Source organism: Sceloporus occidentalis, unplaced genomic scaffold (genome assembly GCF_023333645.1).
Source record: "Sceloporus occidentalis isolate IW3139 unplaced genomic scaffold, rSceOcc1.0.p SCAF_3, whole genome shotgun sequence".
Classification (NCBI taxonomy): Eukaryota; Metazoa; Chordata; class Lepidosauria; order Squamata; family Phrynosomatidae; genus Sceloporus; species Sceloporus occidentalis.
Genome location: NW_028316983.1, coordinates 12,710,628 through 12,728,319, shown reverse-complemented (window position 1 = coordinate 12,728,319; position 17,692 = coordinate 12,710,628). Strand labels below are relative to the sequence as shown.

At 41.8% G+C, this 17,692-nt stretch overlaps 1 protein-coding gene across 1 annotated transcript in view; it reads right to left on the bottom strand.

Moving 5' to 3' along the window:
* Positions 1–621: 621 nt before the first annotated feature.
* The window catches only part of LAMA5 (laminin subunit alpha 5), a 217,525-nt gene continuing 200,454 nt past the window's right edge, over positions 622–17,692 (bottom strand). The window contains exons 68-80 of the mRNA XM_089513322.1: positions 14,312–14,444; positions 12,592–12,732; positions 11,978–12,108; positions 11,685–11,852; positions 10,633–10,765; positions 9,095–9,234; positions 8,386–8,575; positions 6,458–6,610; positions 5,371–5,530; positions 5,102–5,232; positions 3,983–4,073; positions 3,117–3,236; positions 622–1,933 (exon numbers count right to left, since the gene is read on the bottom strand). Coding sequence (XP_089369448.1) covers positions 1,773–1,933; positions 3,117–3,236; positions 3,983–4,073; positions 5,102–5,232; positions 5,371–5,530; positions 6,458–6,610; positions 8,386–8,575; positions 9,095–9,234; positions 10,633–10,765; positions 11,685–11,852; positions 11,978–12,108; positions 12,592–12,732; positions 14,312–14,444 — 1,852 coding nt within the window. The 3' untranslated portion in view covers positions 622–1,772. The remainder of the gene's footprint in view (positions 1,934–3,116; positions 3,237–3,982; positions 4,074–5,101; positions 5,233–5,370; positions 5,531–6,457; positions 6,611–8,385; positions 8,576–9,094; positions 9,235–10,632; positions 10,766–11,684; positions 11,853–11,977; positions 12,109–12,591; positions 12,733–14,311; positions 14,445–17,692) is intronic.

Below are 17,692 nucleotides of genomic sequence, written 5' to 3'. Positions count from 1 at the left end.
GAGGTACTCTTAAGTAACATATAAATTGATTAAATGATGACATATTTACTGGGTCCCTAGCCTTTGCAATAAAGCAAAAAGAGAACCCTTTCTTTGATTTGATCTCATGTGGGCTTTCAGGTCCAAGGCAATTATTGCAAAAACATGTAGATGGCTTATCCTTCATATCTTTGCTTCTATAATATCCCTCTGCAGATTTTGTATGAATTATGGATGTCTATCAGCAATCTATGCATGTTGAAGTGTGAAAACCTAGATAAACAGGACAGGATGCTTGCACATACTGGGAGGGACAGTGAATTTCACAGATATACTTAAGTGAGAATAGCCGGTTGTAGCTGCATATTGTATGGAGTTGGGGGCAAGCATGTTGTAGGCTTTTAGGTACAGATTTAGGGTGCCAGGCTTATGTTCAGTCAGGAAAATAGCCTGACTGAACCCCCTGTCTGTCTTGAAATTTCTTTCAAGTTAAGACAAATTGGTTTAGGGAAATGTTTCAGAGTTTCTCTTGTAGTGTGTCCCAGCATGGTATCCTTATTTATTGATTCAACAAGTATGATCCCCATCTTCTGCATTAGACAACTCTGTACAAAAATGTTCTGTACAATTTTTTTTACAAAGTATAGACCATAAAACTTTATTTGAATTAAAAGTATGTACCAGTGATTTACAGAGAATCATGCCTTAATAGTACAGATCCAAAACAGATAATTACATTTGTTGAAAGAAAAACCAAGGTTTGTTAAATCCATTTTACAATATGTACCCCAGCATTAAAACCAATATACTGATATGTTATTAAGTCCTTTCAGAACCAATATTTGTCCCATGTGATGAGATATATACAAATATATATATATATATGGACATCTCTAAGTGCACAAGTGACCCATATACTGTCGTGTTAGTGAATGTAAGGAGCATTGAAGGCTAAGCCCAAAAAGAAAACAGTGATACAAGAACCAGCTGGCCCCTTCCCTGCAAGAGGTTGCTTAATACTCTAATGCTGTTCTTGCTTTGGGCTAGTAATAAGCACCATGGAAGTTTCTTAAGGAATGTATTAAACTTCTTGCGTAGCTTACAAAGAAGCTCCATTGTATTTCTGACCTTCAGGTTACCATAATGGTACATCTTTACTTATCCTTTGCTTAGAAAGTGATATGTGAATTTCCCCTCATTAGAGTGGGAGATAATATTGCAAACACTTGAATTCATTTCTTAGTCTTCAAAATTAACTGTTGACAGCTGGGAAAGAAAATAACAAAATGGCTTTGAATCTTAGTAGTCAGCATTCCCACCCTGCAGTTAATTTCCAATTATTTTGGACTATAAACACTGCTCAGGCCTTGTGACCCAAGTGTCTTAGAAGTTATGAAATGACATTAGAATAATGCCAGCATTGAAGCTATCATATGGTTAAACCATTAATTCTTGTCCCTTGGACATTGCAATCTGGTGAAATGTTTAAGGCAATAAAAACTGACAGTAATTGCACAGGTGAGAGTGAACATCTTACCCTTTGACACTGTTTATAAATACTGATATACTATGCACATCCCTTTCTCTGTTCAGAATACCTTACTGCTGACATAACAGGGGGGAAATGTTTTACCAAACAAAAATATGACTGAGTCCACTCTGCTGGAAACACGCAGTTGGTTCTAAACAGGGACTGTTTTTCCCTGTAGCAAGGTAAACCCAGTTACAAAAGGAAGCTTTATGGAGGTGGTGTAACTTTTTGTAGTCCTGACTCACTTGTACAGAAATTGTGTCTACATAAGTGGACACCCATTAAGCCCCACTGAGCCCCTCATTGTCTCAGCTTGCCTCAGGTCAATCTGGTTCCGGTTTATCACCAAGTTCCTCATGCAACCAACATAGGGTGGGAAATGAGCTATATGGAGTGGTGAAGCGAGAGCAAAGCTGGTAAATTCTAGAGAAGAAAAAACAAGTATTTTTTAAAAAACATCATTGGCTTTTCATTGTCCCTTTTATCACAGCAGTCACCCACAACTCTATAAGGAGCACTATTTCTGAGATGATGTGTTAGACCCACTGAAAGCATTGGATTGTTAGCCAGCTGTGACAAAATTAGCCTTATTCCAGAAATAGCAAGCAATAGCATTTACATTTCTATACTGTTTCATACTGAACTAAGCCAAAAGTCCCCAATAAGCTGGGTACTCATTTTACCGATGTACAAAAGGATAGATAGCTGAGTCAACCCTGGAGCCCTCAGGAACAAACTCAGTATTGTTGCTACAGTACTGGCATTTAACCACTGTGCCACCAAAGCTGATTCTGCTTCAATCCCACTGAAATCATCAGGGCAAGTTGGTTACACCTGCTCCCCCAAGGCTCTGTATTACCTACTGATCATAGTGGGAAGTGATTTAGCTCAGGCAAAGCATCACAGCTGCCTATCCTTATTCCAAAGGTCTACTTCCACCACTTGATCAAAGCATGCAAGTACAGGAACTGCTAGAACAATTATGCCAAAGGTGAAAGAAATTTAACCCTTTGTATACTTTGGCCGACAGTACCCAGCAGCTGCAAACAGCATGGCCAAGGATTAGGGAGTGTGGGAAGTGTAGTTGAAAACATCTGGAGGGCCAAAGATCCCCCAGTTTTGTGTTAGGCAAAAAGGTATAGGCTGGCATCTATTGGCTTAATCCCAACTGGAGCAGACCCATTTGATTAATTGCATAAGGGTGAGTTAAACTGGTAGATAATAATGGATATAATAGGTATACTCTAGCCACAACTAGAAGAGGATTCAGGACATAGTTCATTATTTATATACTCCCAGTTACATGGCTAGCTACCTAAGACTCACTCAGGCCACTTGTCTGTCTAGTCTTATTGTCATCACTGATTCACAGCAATGGGTTACAGACTGGATAGTTTCCTTTCCCCAACTAGAGATCTCTTGTATTCCCTTGTGCACTCTAAAGTATTTATCAGGCCTGATTCTGCTTACCTTCCAAAATCAGATAGACATGTTATGTTCATGGTGGCACAGTGTTTGTTATGTGATCTTCAATAAAGTAATTGCAGTAATTGTGAGACAGTATCCCTCCTATCCCACCTGTAGTGTTCTTGCCTGAGTTACCCACCTGGCATTCCACCAAGGTAGAAGTTTTCTTTGATAGCAGCTTCATCAGCTTGGTTGGGTCCCACTGTGTAATTTCCCTCTGTATCTACATCTAACTGGATCACATTGCTGCCTTTCATGACTTGAAAAGAAAGCAGACATGTTAATTCATAGCCTGACATGTTGAGAAATGGTCATAATGCATACACAAGCAACCTCCTGCACAACTGATGTGTCCATAAATTGTGTGCTTGCAGTTTGTGTCAAAGTCTGGCACAAGAATCACGACATGTGGGGTTGGTTTGGATCAGCATACCTATCCCTAATTCTCACTAAAATAGCGGGAGGAAGACCTGTTTCAGACACTGCACTCTTAAATCCTGGCTAGATGCTGCCAGTACTGGTGACATAGTTGATGCCTACATCAGCAAAGAAGGAAATTAATCTTTTGGGGATTTTAGTACTGGGACAGGTTCAAGAACAGGAGCAGATGTATACAGCTGAATGTTTGCAAGTTGTAAAATCCCTGACTTCTGACAAAATCATCTTTTGTGTGTGTTTGTGTGAATGCAAAGCCTAAGAAGAGTTCTGACCGTCCATTTTTACTCAATATCAATGACCATTTGACTAGAGGATGCTTCACTATAAGGGCTGAATGGGAAAGGTTTCCCACCAGCTCAAATGTACTGAATTTGTGGTGTTGGGACTAGACACAACACTCAATAAAGTGTCTGAAGAAATACCTTGCAAAATGAGTCGGAGAAGATGAATATAACAAATGGAAAAAGTCAGATTTTGTACAACCCTGCTTTGAGAAGATCTCAAGGCAGTTCCTTCCTTCCAAAAAAGGACTGCAGACCACACCCAATCTGCTGAAAAACACCTTACCTGCTATCGTGTGCCACTGGCCATCACAAAGTGAAGGTTGAGTTACAAAGGTGGAGAACTCTCCAGCACCAGTGTTTGCAATCACAGTGACCTAGTGCAGCAAAAGAGAAAGTTAGAGAATTCCTGAACATACCTAAAATGTAGCTCAGCTAAACTCACAATTTTAGTGCTGTTCTCTGGAATTCTACTTTGTAGTGAAAATATCACTAGCAGTGCATCAGCTCTCTCGCTCTCTCTCTTTTTTAAAGAAATGCAGATTGCTATTCTGGAACTGATCCCAAAGGATCCACTGCTAGATATGAGTGTTGGGCCATATATTTAGGCCCAAGAAGTCCAGCAAACAGTGCACACACAAATGCCAAGCCCTAAATTATCTGCCTTGTGCAGGACACCACCGGCTCAGCTCAAAGTCACAAATTCTCACCAGCCTATTACATTCTTCAGCAATTTCCATCCAGCTCACTGTTTTCTTACCACTCACAAGAGTTCCAAGCTCCTGTGAGGTTGAAAATTTCATGGGAGCTGAGAGCTATTCAAAAGGCTCTCTTCTTGTGAGACTTGAAGCAGGTATTGCATGGGCCTGGCTCACATACTCCTCTTTCAGTTACCTTTACAGCTGAGAGGAGGAAGAGCTGGTACCAGCTGTACTTGCAACAGCAGGACCCTCTGAACCATTGTGCTACATACTAAATCCTCCAGGTTCAGTCTGTTATGTGCCCAGCAAGCATATTGTTGTATGCCTTCAAGTCGTTTCTGACTTATGACCACCCTAAGGCAAACCTATCACAGGGTTCTCTTGCCAAGATTTGTTCAGAGGGAGTTTGCCTTTGCCCTCCTCTGAGGGCAAGAGTGTGTGTGACTTTCCCAAATTCACCCACCAGCCTTCTATGGCAGAGCCAGGATTTGAATCCTGGTCTCTAAAGTCATAGTCTAACACTCAAACCACTACATCATGTTTTTTCTGTGTGTATGGTCTACCTTTAGCTTCTAGCAGGAACAGAAAAGGAAATGGTGAATTTTAAGTTACTCTTTAGTATTTAGAGCTTTTACAGTTTATCTATACATTACTTTCGACGTAATGCTTCCAGATTCCAACAACTCATTGTCTTGTTAGCTTACCTTTTGGCTGTCTGAATATAGCCTGAGGTAGTTTGTTCGTTTTGTGCCTATGTGAAAAATAAGACCAGATGCACTCCGCGGACGAATTTCCAGCATCAGTTCAAAATCCTGTCCGATAGCCACAGATCTGTCTGGGAGGTCAGAAATACAGAAAATGTTATCAGCGTAGCATAGTGTATGTTGTCACACATGTTTTGGAAAGGAGAACAGAATGTGTTGATGAACTGGGAGCAGTTTGGTGATCTCAGGCAAGGGAACCCATACAATACCTAGAGTCACGTATCCTCCTTCAGCAGAGAAAAAGATGCCATTTTCCAAAGGACCCACATAGCAAGGGGTTACACCAAATATGCGGGATGGTGAGACCAGAGGCTTCCTGTCTAGTTTCAAGTTTCTGAGGCAGCCCTTAAAGCTGGTAGCAGAAGCATCCTGTAGAAAGAAGAGCAGATCTTTTGGGCTGGACATCAGAGTGTTATCAAAGGCTGCTTAGGGCATACGTGGCACATGGTCCATGAGGGCCTGCATTTGCTCCCCTTGTATAGCAAGAGAGTATATGCCACGTTTGAATAGCATGCCTTTTGAAACATTCTTGTTTAAGAGCAGAGGTGGACAATTCTGGGAGGCTTGCGGGTTGCATTAGCTCTCCCAAGGGACCTGGAGGACTGCACCACTCCAACTGCATCCACTCCCACAGAAAAGAAAAGAAAGGCCCCTAAACACCTTTAAGGGGTTTTGGGACATTCTTACCATATTTGGGGGGCTTCCGGGGCCCTTTGAGGGAATTTTGGAGCTTCCAGGTTTTAAAAAAAACATTTTTGCATATTTTTCTTAATTCAGGAAGGATCCAGGGGGCCATGTACAGCCTTTGGGTCATAGTTTGACCACCCCTGTTTTAGACAGAAAATTTCTTTAATAATTTATGGTAACCAATAGTAGACATAGCTCTGGAATTCCTTCATGGTAACATGGCAACTTGAGGCCAGGTCATGGACGAAGCAAACTGGAAATACTGGATATGTGATGGGACAGTACATAAGTGCTGTTCCACCTGGACTAATGATGCAAGACACAGGCCTCAATTCCATAATCTTTCTCCTCTTGTTTTAGCTAAAAGAAAATCATGAGCATTAAGCCCAAATGTGAATCTCTCTGACCTGTTATGCATAAAACACGCACTTGTCCATCACTTGTGTGATTTCCAGTTTGCCAATTGTGCCAACTGGCTGAGACAGGGCAGAGAACAACACATCTCTGGACTCCCACAATACTACTTTGTCTGAGGTAGAAAATACCAGGTTAAATCAGTAAATAGCATATTGCTATATGAGGCAGATTCTTATGCAATACATTGCTTACTGGTATATGAGCCTTTGCTTTCTCCACAGGGGCTCCACCCACATAGAAAAGGACAGGGGTCCAAAGGTCTCCATCTATTGACAGTGACTTATCCAGGGCTCTCAGTCCATCAATGACAAGCTGAACTCTGTTTCTGTCTCTGCTGAAGAAGACCTGCAGATTTCAAGAGAGATACTTGACTATTGCACTCAAACTTCATTCTCCATCTACAGCATTCTCCAAGCTGGTGCTTTTCAGATGTGGTGGCCTACAATTCTCATAATTCTCTGATGGTGTGAGTTGTAGTCCAACATATCTGGAGGCTAACAAGGTGAAGACTTAATAGTTCAGTTTATGGTACAAAATTGGTACTGATATAGCAATATGGTATTATACACATTCTCAGAACAAATTTGTCAGGAATAGGTTTATGTAACATTGCTGGGTCCCAGAGCAAATCGAGCCTGAACTTTCCCTAGAAGCCAAGATGAGTAAACTGAAACAGTCACACTTTGGACATACTATAAGAAGATATGACTCACTAGAAAACACAATAATACTCAGCAAGGTGTAGCAAGGTGTAGAAGGTAGTAAGAATACTGGAAGACCGCATTCCAGATGGACAGACTCAGTCAAGGAAGCCATGGCCCTGAATCTGCAAAACCTCAGCAGATCTGTTGGAGATAATATGACTTGTTCTCTCATTCATAATGTCACCATAAGTTGAAGTCAACTTGACAGCAGTTAACAACAACAACACCGATTCTATGGAGGATGAATGGGAAGCCAAGAAAAACTGAAGTCGAAGGCTTTCATGGCCGACATCCATAGTTTTTTGTGGGTTTTTTGGGCTATGTGGCCATGTTCTAGAAGAGTTTATTCCTGACGTTTCACCAGCATCTGCACTCCAAGAACATCATACTGTACTCCCATCCCTGTTCTACCTGCACAGGATCTGGCTGAAGCTGCCTCCAACCAAATCTGTGAGCAATATAAATTGTCAACCCTGCCTCAGATGTTTCATACATTAATATTTCATACATAGGTCCCTGAGATCTCTCTAATTTTGGAAAGTTTACCTGTATATACATTTCAGTCCCTTACATCCACAATGTTTTGGTGAAATAGAGTTCGTTAGAAGTGAAGCCAACCCACATTGTAAGACACTGTCACAACTCAGGGTAACACATGTTCTACTCAAAATTTTATAATGGGAGTACCACTAGAAATTGAAAGAGTAGATGAGGTTACTGGGATTGCACTCTGTCTGGCAAAAATAGATTTTGAGAGAAGAAGGGGGAGAGGAGGAAAAGTCAAGAAAAAGCTCAGTGACTGAGGAGAGCAAAAGCAACCTAACCCAGTGTAAGGCATCAGTCAATTTGAGCCTCTCTCAAGTTTCTTTGCCCAAAGACTGGGTGCAATACACAATGCTTCTTGTTTTATACATCTTCATAAGTGGAATCATCCCTGAAAAAATTACTCAGGCTGTCTCATCCTGATCCAATAAAATGAGGCCACTGGGGGATAGGTTGGCAAGAGGAATTGGTCAATGGTCTCTTACAAGGCTAGAACCCTATTAGTTACGGCTATAGTAGGTCCACTGAATTGGTAACAGCTGTTCAACAGTGGAACACGCTCCCTTGGAATGTGGTGGAATCTCCTTCTTTGGAGGTTTTTAAATGGAGGCTGGATGGCCATCTGTTTGGAATGCTTTGATTATCTATGCCTGCATGGCAGGGTGTTGGACTTGACAATCCTTGTGGTCTCTTCCAACGCTACGATTCTATGAAAAGTTGAACAGTGAGTCAAAACACAGGTAAATCCAACTGATTCAATAGCTCTACTCTAGTCAGGGCTAATAGTACGATTTAAGTCAAAGTACACAAAATAACATTTGGTTCTGGCAAGCTCCCCAGTTCCCTCCTTTCCTCTAGTTTCCCTTTCCTTACTGTGTGCCACTTTTCATCGTGGTACTTGTCTTTGGACTTGAGTCTCAGTTTACGTCCACCAATATCAGCCAAAAGCACAAAGCGACCATTGGAGACAAAAACAGAGAAAAAAGAGCTCAGGGATTCATCGGTCATGTAAAACAGCAGGCCACTGGATGAGTTCATTTTGACCTCCATGGAGAAGTGGAACCTGTAGAAGAAGAGTTTGGATGCCATTAATGTATTCTGAATTAAGCAATGGAGCTAAAGAGGGGATGGAGGGGGCTAAAAGCAGAAACCATTCACCAGGAATAAATGCATTTTTACAACACCCTTGAGAAGGAAATGAAGTTGAAATTCCTGACTTCAATAAACCACAGCTTTCCAACAATTTTATACCAAGCAGGATGGAGTTCTTGCATCCTAGTAAGAATTAGCATTTCTTTGCAAATAGTATTTCGCTGCAATTTAAGGCCATTTCAATGAATAAAGTTACTGGATTCTTGCATTAAGAATCCATTTTAGCATCTTAGCAATTCAGTAGCATCTCTACAGCCCCAAAAAGAAACTCTGAGATCTTGAAACAAAGCATTCTTGTCAGGAGTCTGACCAGTAACCAGATCTGTGAAGTCAGAGCCATAACCAAAATTCTCCAGTTCCTTGTTTTCATGTTGGAAAGTAAGAACTTCTCAAACATGAAGGAAGTGGAAAGACCATACTTGCAACTTACCTTTCTTGGAATGTTGTTGGAATGTCATCGAATTCCAGACGGCTTCCTGCATAGCTACCAAACTGGAAAGTATCTTTAATGGCTTTGGGGTATTTGAGTAGATGGCAGTTTGTGTCTTTCAGGATTTTCTTACTTGGCATCTGTGAGGAAATAATTTAAAAATCTATTTCCAGTATATGCTTTTGTTTCAGATTTAGGAATATAATCTCAAATTCCTTAAACTGGAAGGTAAGGACATGTGGCTTGCCCTTCAGATGTTTAGATGGCTGGACCTGGAGGAAGATAGCCTTAAATTCCAAACCCAGATAATAATAATAATAATAATAATAATAATAATAATAATAATAATATTTATTTATACAGTGCTGTAAATTTACACAGCACTGCACATACAATAATTGGTGCCCTGCAGGGAGCACACATCACCGTCTCTGGCTGATCTCTATTCAGAGATCTCAGGGCAAGGTACAGTAAAACCAGTCTGACAATATAAAACAGAATGGATAATCAAAATGATTTTAAAAGGCTAAAAAAATTAAATAATTTCACAAGTAAAGAAAACATATTAAAAGAGTTAAAATGGTTTAGAACAAATTAAAATCATGTACATGCAAGGACCTTAGTAAATTTAGGCCCGGTATAAATGAGAATAAAGGGACGGCCAGAGGTCGCAACAATCCTCTGCCAAAAGGAGCTCTGAAAAGAAATCCCTTCCCGCGATGCCGCCAAGGTGCCATTTGCACCCTGGGGTGTTGTGGTGACATGTCTTGTGCGCCACACTGTTTGGACGCATTGCACAAGACACATCATTGGTACGCATGCTGTCTAAATGTGTGTGCACCAAAAAGGTGGTGCCCATACGTACCTGGGCTCAGGAGCATGCAGTTGCTATGCGCTCCTGAGCCCTAGTAGCACAGCCATGCCGCTTTTGCCCCGTCTGTACCGGGCCATTGTTAAGTCCCCAAAGGTTTCATGAACAACCATGTGTTTTTCCCCCCACTTGGTGCCTGAATAACAACCATTTTGGCGCCAATCAGGCCTTCAAGGATAAGCTGGTCCATAGCTGGGGTGCCACAGCAGAGAATTTTGGATGTCCTTCCACAGCATACTGCCCTGACTGATGGGACACAGGCAAGAGACCTTAAACCTTGGGCATGTTCCAGAGATCACTGAAGATTTTTCCACAAGACATCAGTAATGCCTTCTCGAATCCCAACCTTGAAATCAGACTTGAAGAGCTAGGCCAGGAAAAAATATCACACAGGTGAAAACAGTTCATGCAAGGCAGCTAGAAAAAAGCTGTCAGATCAATCTGTGTATCCACGTTGACCCATTTTTGGTAGGTAAAAATAATGCCAACGGAGTAAGGGAGATGCACTAGCCATTGCTTGAAATGATGTAACAAGGCCCAGGAAGAAAAGTTGCTTTGTATACTTCCTGGAGTGCCTCTTCATAATATTTTAGCTCAGAATACAGCACAGGTTGAGTGTGGCTACTGCATAAGAAGACAAAAATGTAACTGTAAAGATTTCCAGTACCTTGGGTTTCCACTTGCCCTTCTTCTCTGATGCTCTCATCTGTTGCGGCTGCCGATCCCTGGGACAGTTCATGGTCACATTGAAGCTCTCAGTGCTCTGCTGTAAGTCTACAACCATCTGGGGTTCTGTTGTCCTGTGGCAGAAAGGGCAAGGAACTCAACAGCTGGTCACCCAGGACCACAGCCAGGTAGCAGCTGCTATGTAGCTGGCAGAGGCCATTAAAAACCCTACAGTATTAGGCAACTCTGCAAAGAGAGTAACTCTCAAATCCTTATGGATACTATGTCCTTGTAATGCATGGAGGACAACTAAATTTTACTTATTATGGCATTAATGTGCCATATTGTCTTCACTTTCAGTTCCTAAAAACATTTTAGGTGTTACAGACCAGTACATCATGGCCTGTGCAGCTTACATGACTTCTGTTTACAACCCATCCTCTATCCTGAAATCCAGTGTTACTTTCAACAAAAGAACAACATAATCTGAATAGAGAATTCAAGACTTGTGTGTCTGCCCCGCTGGGAAGGAGAACAACTAGATTTATGGCTTGCAGTGAGAAACGATATCCCATTTGAGTTGTTTCTGCACTGCCACTAATCGCTATTTACTGCAGTGCAAAACATACTGAACAGTAAGCTGAAGTAGAGACCCTACTATCAGGTAGTTCAGAGGAGAAAAGACATACTTTCACAGCTGATTTGAAATTTGATGATCAGTTAAAAGAAGAAAATTAAAATGGTTGCTCCAAATATCTGATACATCAGAGCCACCTCAAAGCAAACAAATGCTCCAGGAAAGTCATGATTTATTATTTGGGACCTTTTTTTCACCCTGAATTTTTTAAATTTTTTGTTTTGTTTTTTAGCTCTGGAGATGTGAGGGATGCCCTGAAAAAGAAGTGGAGGGCTGCATGCAGCCCATGAGCTGCACTTTTCCCACACAGGGCATACTAGAGATTTATGAAGGAAGAAAAACTAAGGGGAGGGGGAGTCAATCTGCCTGAGTATAAGAGGGAAGATAAACTCCTCCTGGGTAGAAGGAAGACCCACCGCCTGACAAAGACATTCCCGATACAGCCTGTGAGGTTGCCAATTTCACCGCCCTTGGGCATGCCACCCAGTTGAAAGTCTGATGTCTCATCTTGTCGTTTCTGCCTCCTGAGGCGATCAGGCCTTGGTTTGGTTCCCTGAAGCTGGTCATCTACATAAACACGGATCCTGGAAAGGAAATGCAATTCATGTCAGGACAACAGATTCATTTGTACCATTGCCTTCCCTGCATGTGGCAAGGAGAAGGCACCTGAGACTAATGAGTATTGCAAAAAGTTAGCTATGAAAGGTACCCTGAAGAGTCACTGTAGATGACAATGTAGTGGCTTCTGTCATCTGCATATGCATTCTTGGTAGTGAGTTCTGTTGTCAGGAGGCTGACAGCCACTTTGCCATTCTGCAAGGAGACCTGGCAGGTCCCTTCCTAGGGAGAAACAGAGTAATTGTTGCATGTCAGAGTCAGAAACCTGAGAGCAAACTGTCACAGCTAAAATGGGCCCATTCACTATTAGGATTCTAGGAGGAGCAGATTCAGCTGCTATCTTTCAAGACTGGAAAATAAAGGCAGGGGCGTTGAAGTTTGTTTCACAACAGACGAGGCTTCAGGAAAACCCAGCCAGAGTGTGAGAACAAAGAAATCAGGGCTGGAGGCTGGTTCCTTCTGTACAGGGTATGTCAAGCCACCTGAGCTCGCCCATGGGCCTGAGAGGGCACAAATTACACTGGCTGATGGTCCTCCATGGGGAAGGATGAGATGGGAATCTTTTGTAACATTTAATGTTCTCTTGCCTCAGCATTTCTCCTAGGAACTACTAGAATGTATTCCTCTAAATTCGGATAATGTGTCCCTTGAGGATTTGTAGGTGTCATTTTGAGATACAAGCACTTAGCCGTAATGACAGCATACCTCTGTATTGTGGTAGTACATCAAGCCACGGCTTTGGCTAGTACGGAAGCTGAAACCAGTGTAGAAATCTTGCAAAGAAGGCACGTTCCTCAGCGCCAGGGTCAGGAAGCCATGGCCATGAAATTTAACTGAGCGAGCCACCTGCAAAGGGACAGTATGAATGTAGCAGAAGTACATTGTTCCTAAAGTTAGACAACTGTGAGATCAAGAAAGACCACAATATCGGGGTGCCTGTAACAGAATGGTGTCCCTACTGCTATACTATCAATGAAAATCAATACTACTGTTGTGGACATGTCACTTTGGACAGGTTCACACCAGTTGTGACTTACTACCAGAAATACTTGGTTAATTCCAGTGACACTATCTAGACAATTCTGTCCCAGGCGACTATTGGGAAACTGGGCTTACCCAGTTTCTATAATGTCAAGGAAAGCTTTCCAATCCAATGCCCAAACTCAATAGATACCACTCTTCTGTACAAACTAATAAACAATTTATGTAATGGGGACAGGTGCAAACAGTGAGTCTCTCCTTCCCCATCAGCCCAATTTACAAGAAAGTTTTCCTATGAAAACTCACTGTGCTTCTATGAAATCCTGTTTCACATTAGTGATTGAAGATGGCCTGTATGGATTGCGTTCAGGATCTGACTGGAACAATTCCCCCTTTTTACTACCAGAGCAATAGCTGTGTTAGGCCATAATCCTATTAGTCCCAAGTAGACTAAATCCACTGAATCAATAGTAACTTGGTAAATCAATGGTTATATACATTCCATTGATTCAGTGGATATGTTCTAATTAGGATAACAATAGGTTCAGGCCCTTCTGGGTTACAACCAAAGTAACAAGAGCCTGTAGCACTTAAAAGATTAACAGATGGAGTGACGGACAGAGCCAGAGGAGAAGGCATTGCCTAGTGAAGTATTCAGTGCCTGAAAACAAGATCAAAACAAGACATCAAGCATTTCCTTCTCCACCCTCTCCACACCCCTCAAGATATTCTGTATGGAGGAAGGAACAATGAATATAGTTTTCTTCTCCATCATGAGCATTGCTCTTAAATGGGAAAAGTTAGAAAGTGACCATAAGAGATACAGACATGTTTGTTAATGGATAGAAAGTTTTGTTAGTTCCTTATGATTTCAAGTTAAATTAAAATCTGTACACATCGTTCTGAGCCATGTTCCAAAATGTCTTGACATGCTCTGTTGATAAACAACTAGAATACTGGAATAAGATACACAGAACATAGTCTGGAAATGGTGCTTGCTCCTTCTTGGTGAGTTTGCATGGATGTCATAGCCTTTGCTGATCAATTATTGCCACTGCATATTTTTGTATGAATTATATATAAAATTGCTTCCACTGCTGGAAATCTGGGCTTCTAAGTCATAGTCCATTTGCCAACGTGTCATTAAATAAAACTCCATAATTCAATCTAATATCAGATGCCATTCATGAACGTCAAAGCTTTTTGTTTAAAAAGGCCCCTTAACCATTCTCTGCCACTCCTTCCTCTTGCCTTACCATGCAACACCCCACCACCAGTACAGAAATTAGAGGGCACATAGAACTGTTTCCCTCATCCTGCTTGTGAATTTCTCAAGAACACCAGGCTGACCACTACTGAACTTTTGGGAGAATCAAGCAAGGCCATTTTTATAGGCACCTAAATAGCTCTGCCCTGCTCACTGCCTGCAATACACCCTACTTACCAGGAGGTCCAAGGTACATCCGTAACTCACACCTGTTGTGTTCATACGTTTTAAATCAACATATTTGCCAAGAGCTTTCAGCCCTTTCATGCAGCCCCTGATGGATCCACCTTTGGGGAATATTTTCTTCAGGCTGAAAAATATGTCACACAGAAAGGTAGAATGTGAAGTGAAAGGAAGTTGGATTTTTTCAATAGGATTCTATAGGGAATCTAGTTCCAGAGAAGATGTGTGAAGATCCGCATAAAGAATGACCCCTCTTTATGCAGATCTCACACCTGCCAGGACTGAATTCGATATAGCTTCAACAGTATTAATAGGATGTGAGCCCATAGGCAAGGATTGTCTTTAAAAACCATGAGTGCACCTACAATATAGAAATATTGCAGTTTGACACCACTTTAAGTGCTGTAGTTCCATCCTATGGAATCCTGGAATTTCTAGTTCGCCTTCTCTGCCAAAGAGTGTTGGTGCCTCACAAAATTACAGGCTGTAGGATGGAGCCATAGCAATTAAAGTGGTGTCAAACTGCATTATTTTTACAGTGTAGATGAACCCCTTGCCCATGATAAAGCAATAATACCCATGCAGAAAACAACAAAGAGCTGCCATCTCTAGTTGGTATTAATTTTGCCAACTGTTTATTATTATTATTATTATTATTATTATTATTATTAAGCCTCTTACAGAAACCCAGGGAAACCTGTTGGAAATAATGTTTATGTATTTTAATAGCAGTAGTTTGACTATTTTATGTGGTGTTTAGCATTTTTGTTGAATGATTGTTGTTTATGTCTCATAGATATTATGAATTTGTAAAATTATGATGTCTATATAGGTCATTATTGTTCTTTTTGTTATTATTTTAGAAAATTTTGTTTTTATAAAAAAACAAAAACAAAAAAAAAAGGCTATTGGGACTAAACTCAGCTCACCTTTCAAGCCTCAACTGCACTGAAAGGAATGGCTACAGGCTGACCACAAGTAAGCTCCCCACTATTTAAGCCAATCTTTTCTGTTTTCATTACATACCTTTTTATTATCATTTTAAAGAAAAGGTTGAGACACCAGCTTATTTTTTGAAGTTCTGCTAAGGTCTGTTTCTGAACTGTGGGCAGCCTGTTTCCATCACAGCTGGTTGCTATACGAAGTGTAAATTGGTGTGTGGGTTTTCTTATTTTCCTTTTCTCTACCCATCATTCACCACCACCACCACTTTTTGGTGCTGTTTTTGAAGGAAGAGATTGGAGAATGTTCCTTAGTTCTGCATCTCCTACCCAGCTGTCCAACTCCTATCTGCAGGGCGAGTGACTGATCTTGATTTATAGCCCAAGGTCTGGATTAGACCATAGGAAGTAAATGTAGGTGCCTCACAAAATTACAGGCTGTAGGATGGAGCCATAGCAATTAAAGTGGTGTAGGCAGTAGTTTTTGGCCTTAGGGGAGACGTAGGAGGTACCACCAGGCCTAGCCCCCTCCGAGAAATCTTTTTCTATTTAAAAAGGATTTTACAGAAATAGATGAAATTGAGAGCACATTAATGCCTAGAGCACGGGATGATGCCAAGCAGACAAGACAGCATAATTTTAAATTAGTCTGCAAGATCTCTGGCAGCCAAGTGGACTAGAGTATAAGGACTTAAAGCAAATTGCTAAACAACATATAAAAGCATATGTAAGAGTGAATTCTGCAAGGGTTTCAATTCCCAGAAGCCTCTGCAGTGGCACAATAAAAGCACCTCTAATAAAATAGGAACATGTGTGCTTTAAAATATCTCTATCGAGAGCAAAGCATGCAAAGGGACCTTTTAGCACCTTTGAGACTCATTGAGAGAAAGATGTTGTAGCATAAGCTTTTGTAAACTTAGGAGCTCAACAGATGGGGAGAAAGAGGCGGACATGGCTGTGCCAACCAAACGGCGTGGCAACGATACGCCTGGCAAAAGGAGCTACAAAACATGGTTCCTTTCTCCGCCGCTGCCAAGGTGCCATTAGCGCCCTGGAGTGGCACAGTGGCTCCCCTTGTGTGCCGCACCATTTGGATATGGCGCATGAGGCACGTCATCGTCGCGCATGCCATCTGAATGGGTGCATGCCAAGATGGCGCCTGGACAGTGTGGTAGGGCTCGGGAGCATGCGGACACTCTACTTTCCTGAGCCCTAAAATTGGCCCCAGACTGGTGCAAGGCACTAGTTTGTACCGGGCCTTAGTCTATTTTCTCAGGTGCATGGAACTAGAATAATGGTGCATCTACACTATAGAAATAATGCACTTTGACACCACTTTAGCTGCCATGCTTCCATCCTACAGAATCCTGGGGTTTGTAGTTGTGAGGCACCAGCACTCTTTCACAGGGAGACCTTGTGAAACTACAAATCCCAGGATTCCATAGGATGGAGCTACAGCACTTAAGAGTGGTGTCAAACTGCATTATTTCTACAGTATAGATGCACCCTAAGTCTACAGAAGATTATGATATAACTTCTTTCTCTCTGGCATGTCTACAAGGGCCACTTGCATCATTTTTCTCTCCCCCTCACATCAACCTATCTCCACAATGCAGGGTTAAAGGCCTGATTCTACTGTGAACTGTTTTCACATAGAAAAAGCAGTTCCACAGCAAATCTGGGCCATCCCTGTATTAAAGCAATTTTTTAAAAAACCCTCACCATTTGCTGTGGATCTTCCCAGAAAATCTAGAGCACTCTGCAGTGACGCTGGGTGGCTGTTTGCACAGCATCCCACTGTGCTACCCGGCACTGCCAACACAGGTGTGTATCACTCCCTCTGAGGTTATGATGGGTGTCCAGCCATGTGATCAATGCTGGGCGCCTCATTTTGGACCTGAAAGGAGTGAATCACATCCGTGGTGTTGCTACTGGGTGGCACAGAGGAGCACGTGTGTACACAACCATCCACCATCACTCTGGAGTGCCCAAGTAAAAGGGGACATTTAGGACCAGAAAGCTCTTGGAGCAGCATGGAGTATTCTGGCCAGTGTACATCCACCCTCAGTTCATCTCAAAGGTGCTACAAGATCCCTTTGCATACTGATATTCCAGACTAACATGGCTACATCTTTGAATTCTACTGCTACACAGAGCAAAGCATGTGTCAAGGCACCACATCATGAAAATCTTGAGCCAAGTCACATGTAGAATAGTTCTGTAGTTATAGTTTTTTGTGGGTTTTTCGAGCTATGTGGCCATGTTCTAGCAGAGTTTCTTTCTGACATTTCGCTAGCATCTGTGGCTGGCATCTTCAGAGAATGCTTTGCCTGGAAAAACTAGGTGAGCCTGGGAATGCAGGAGTGATTTGCATGTGTATTGTTCTGTGTTGATGGCTGGCCTCAGCCTGAGAGGCTAATGCAAACGAAGATTA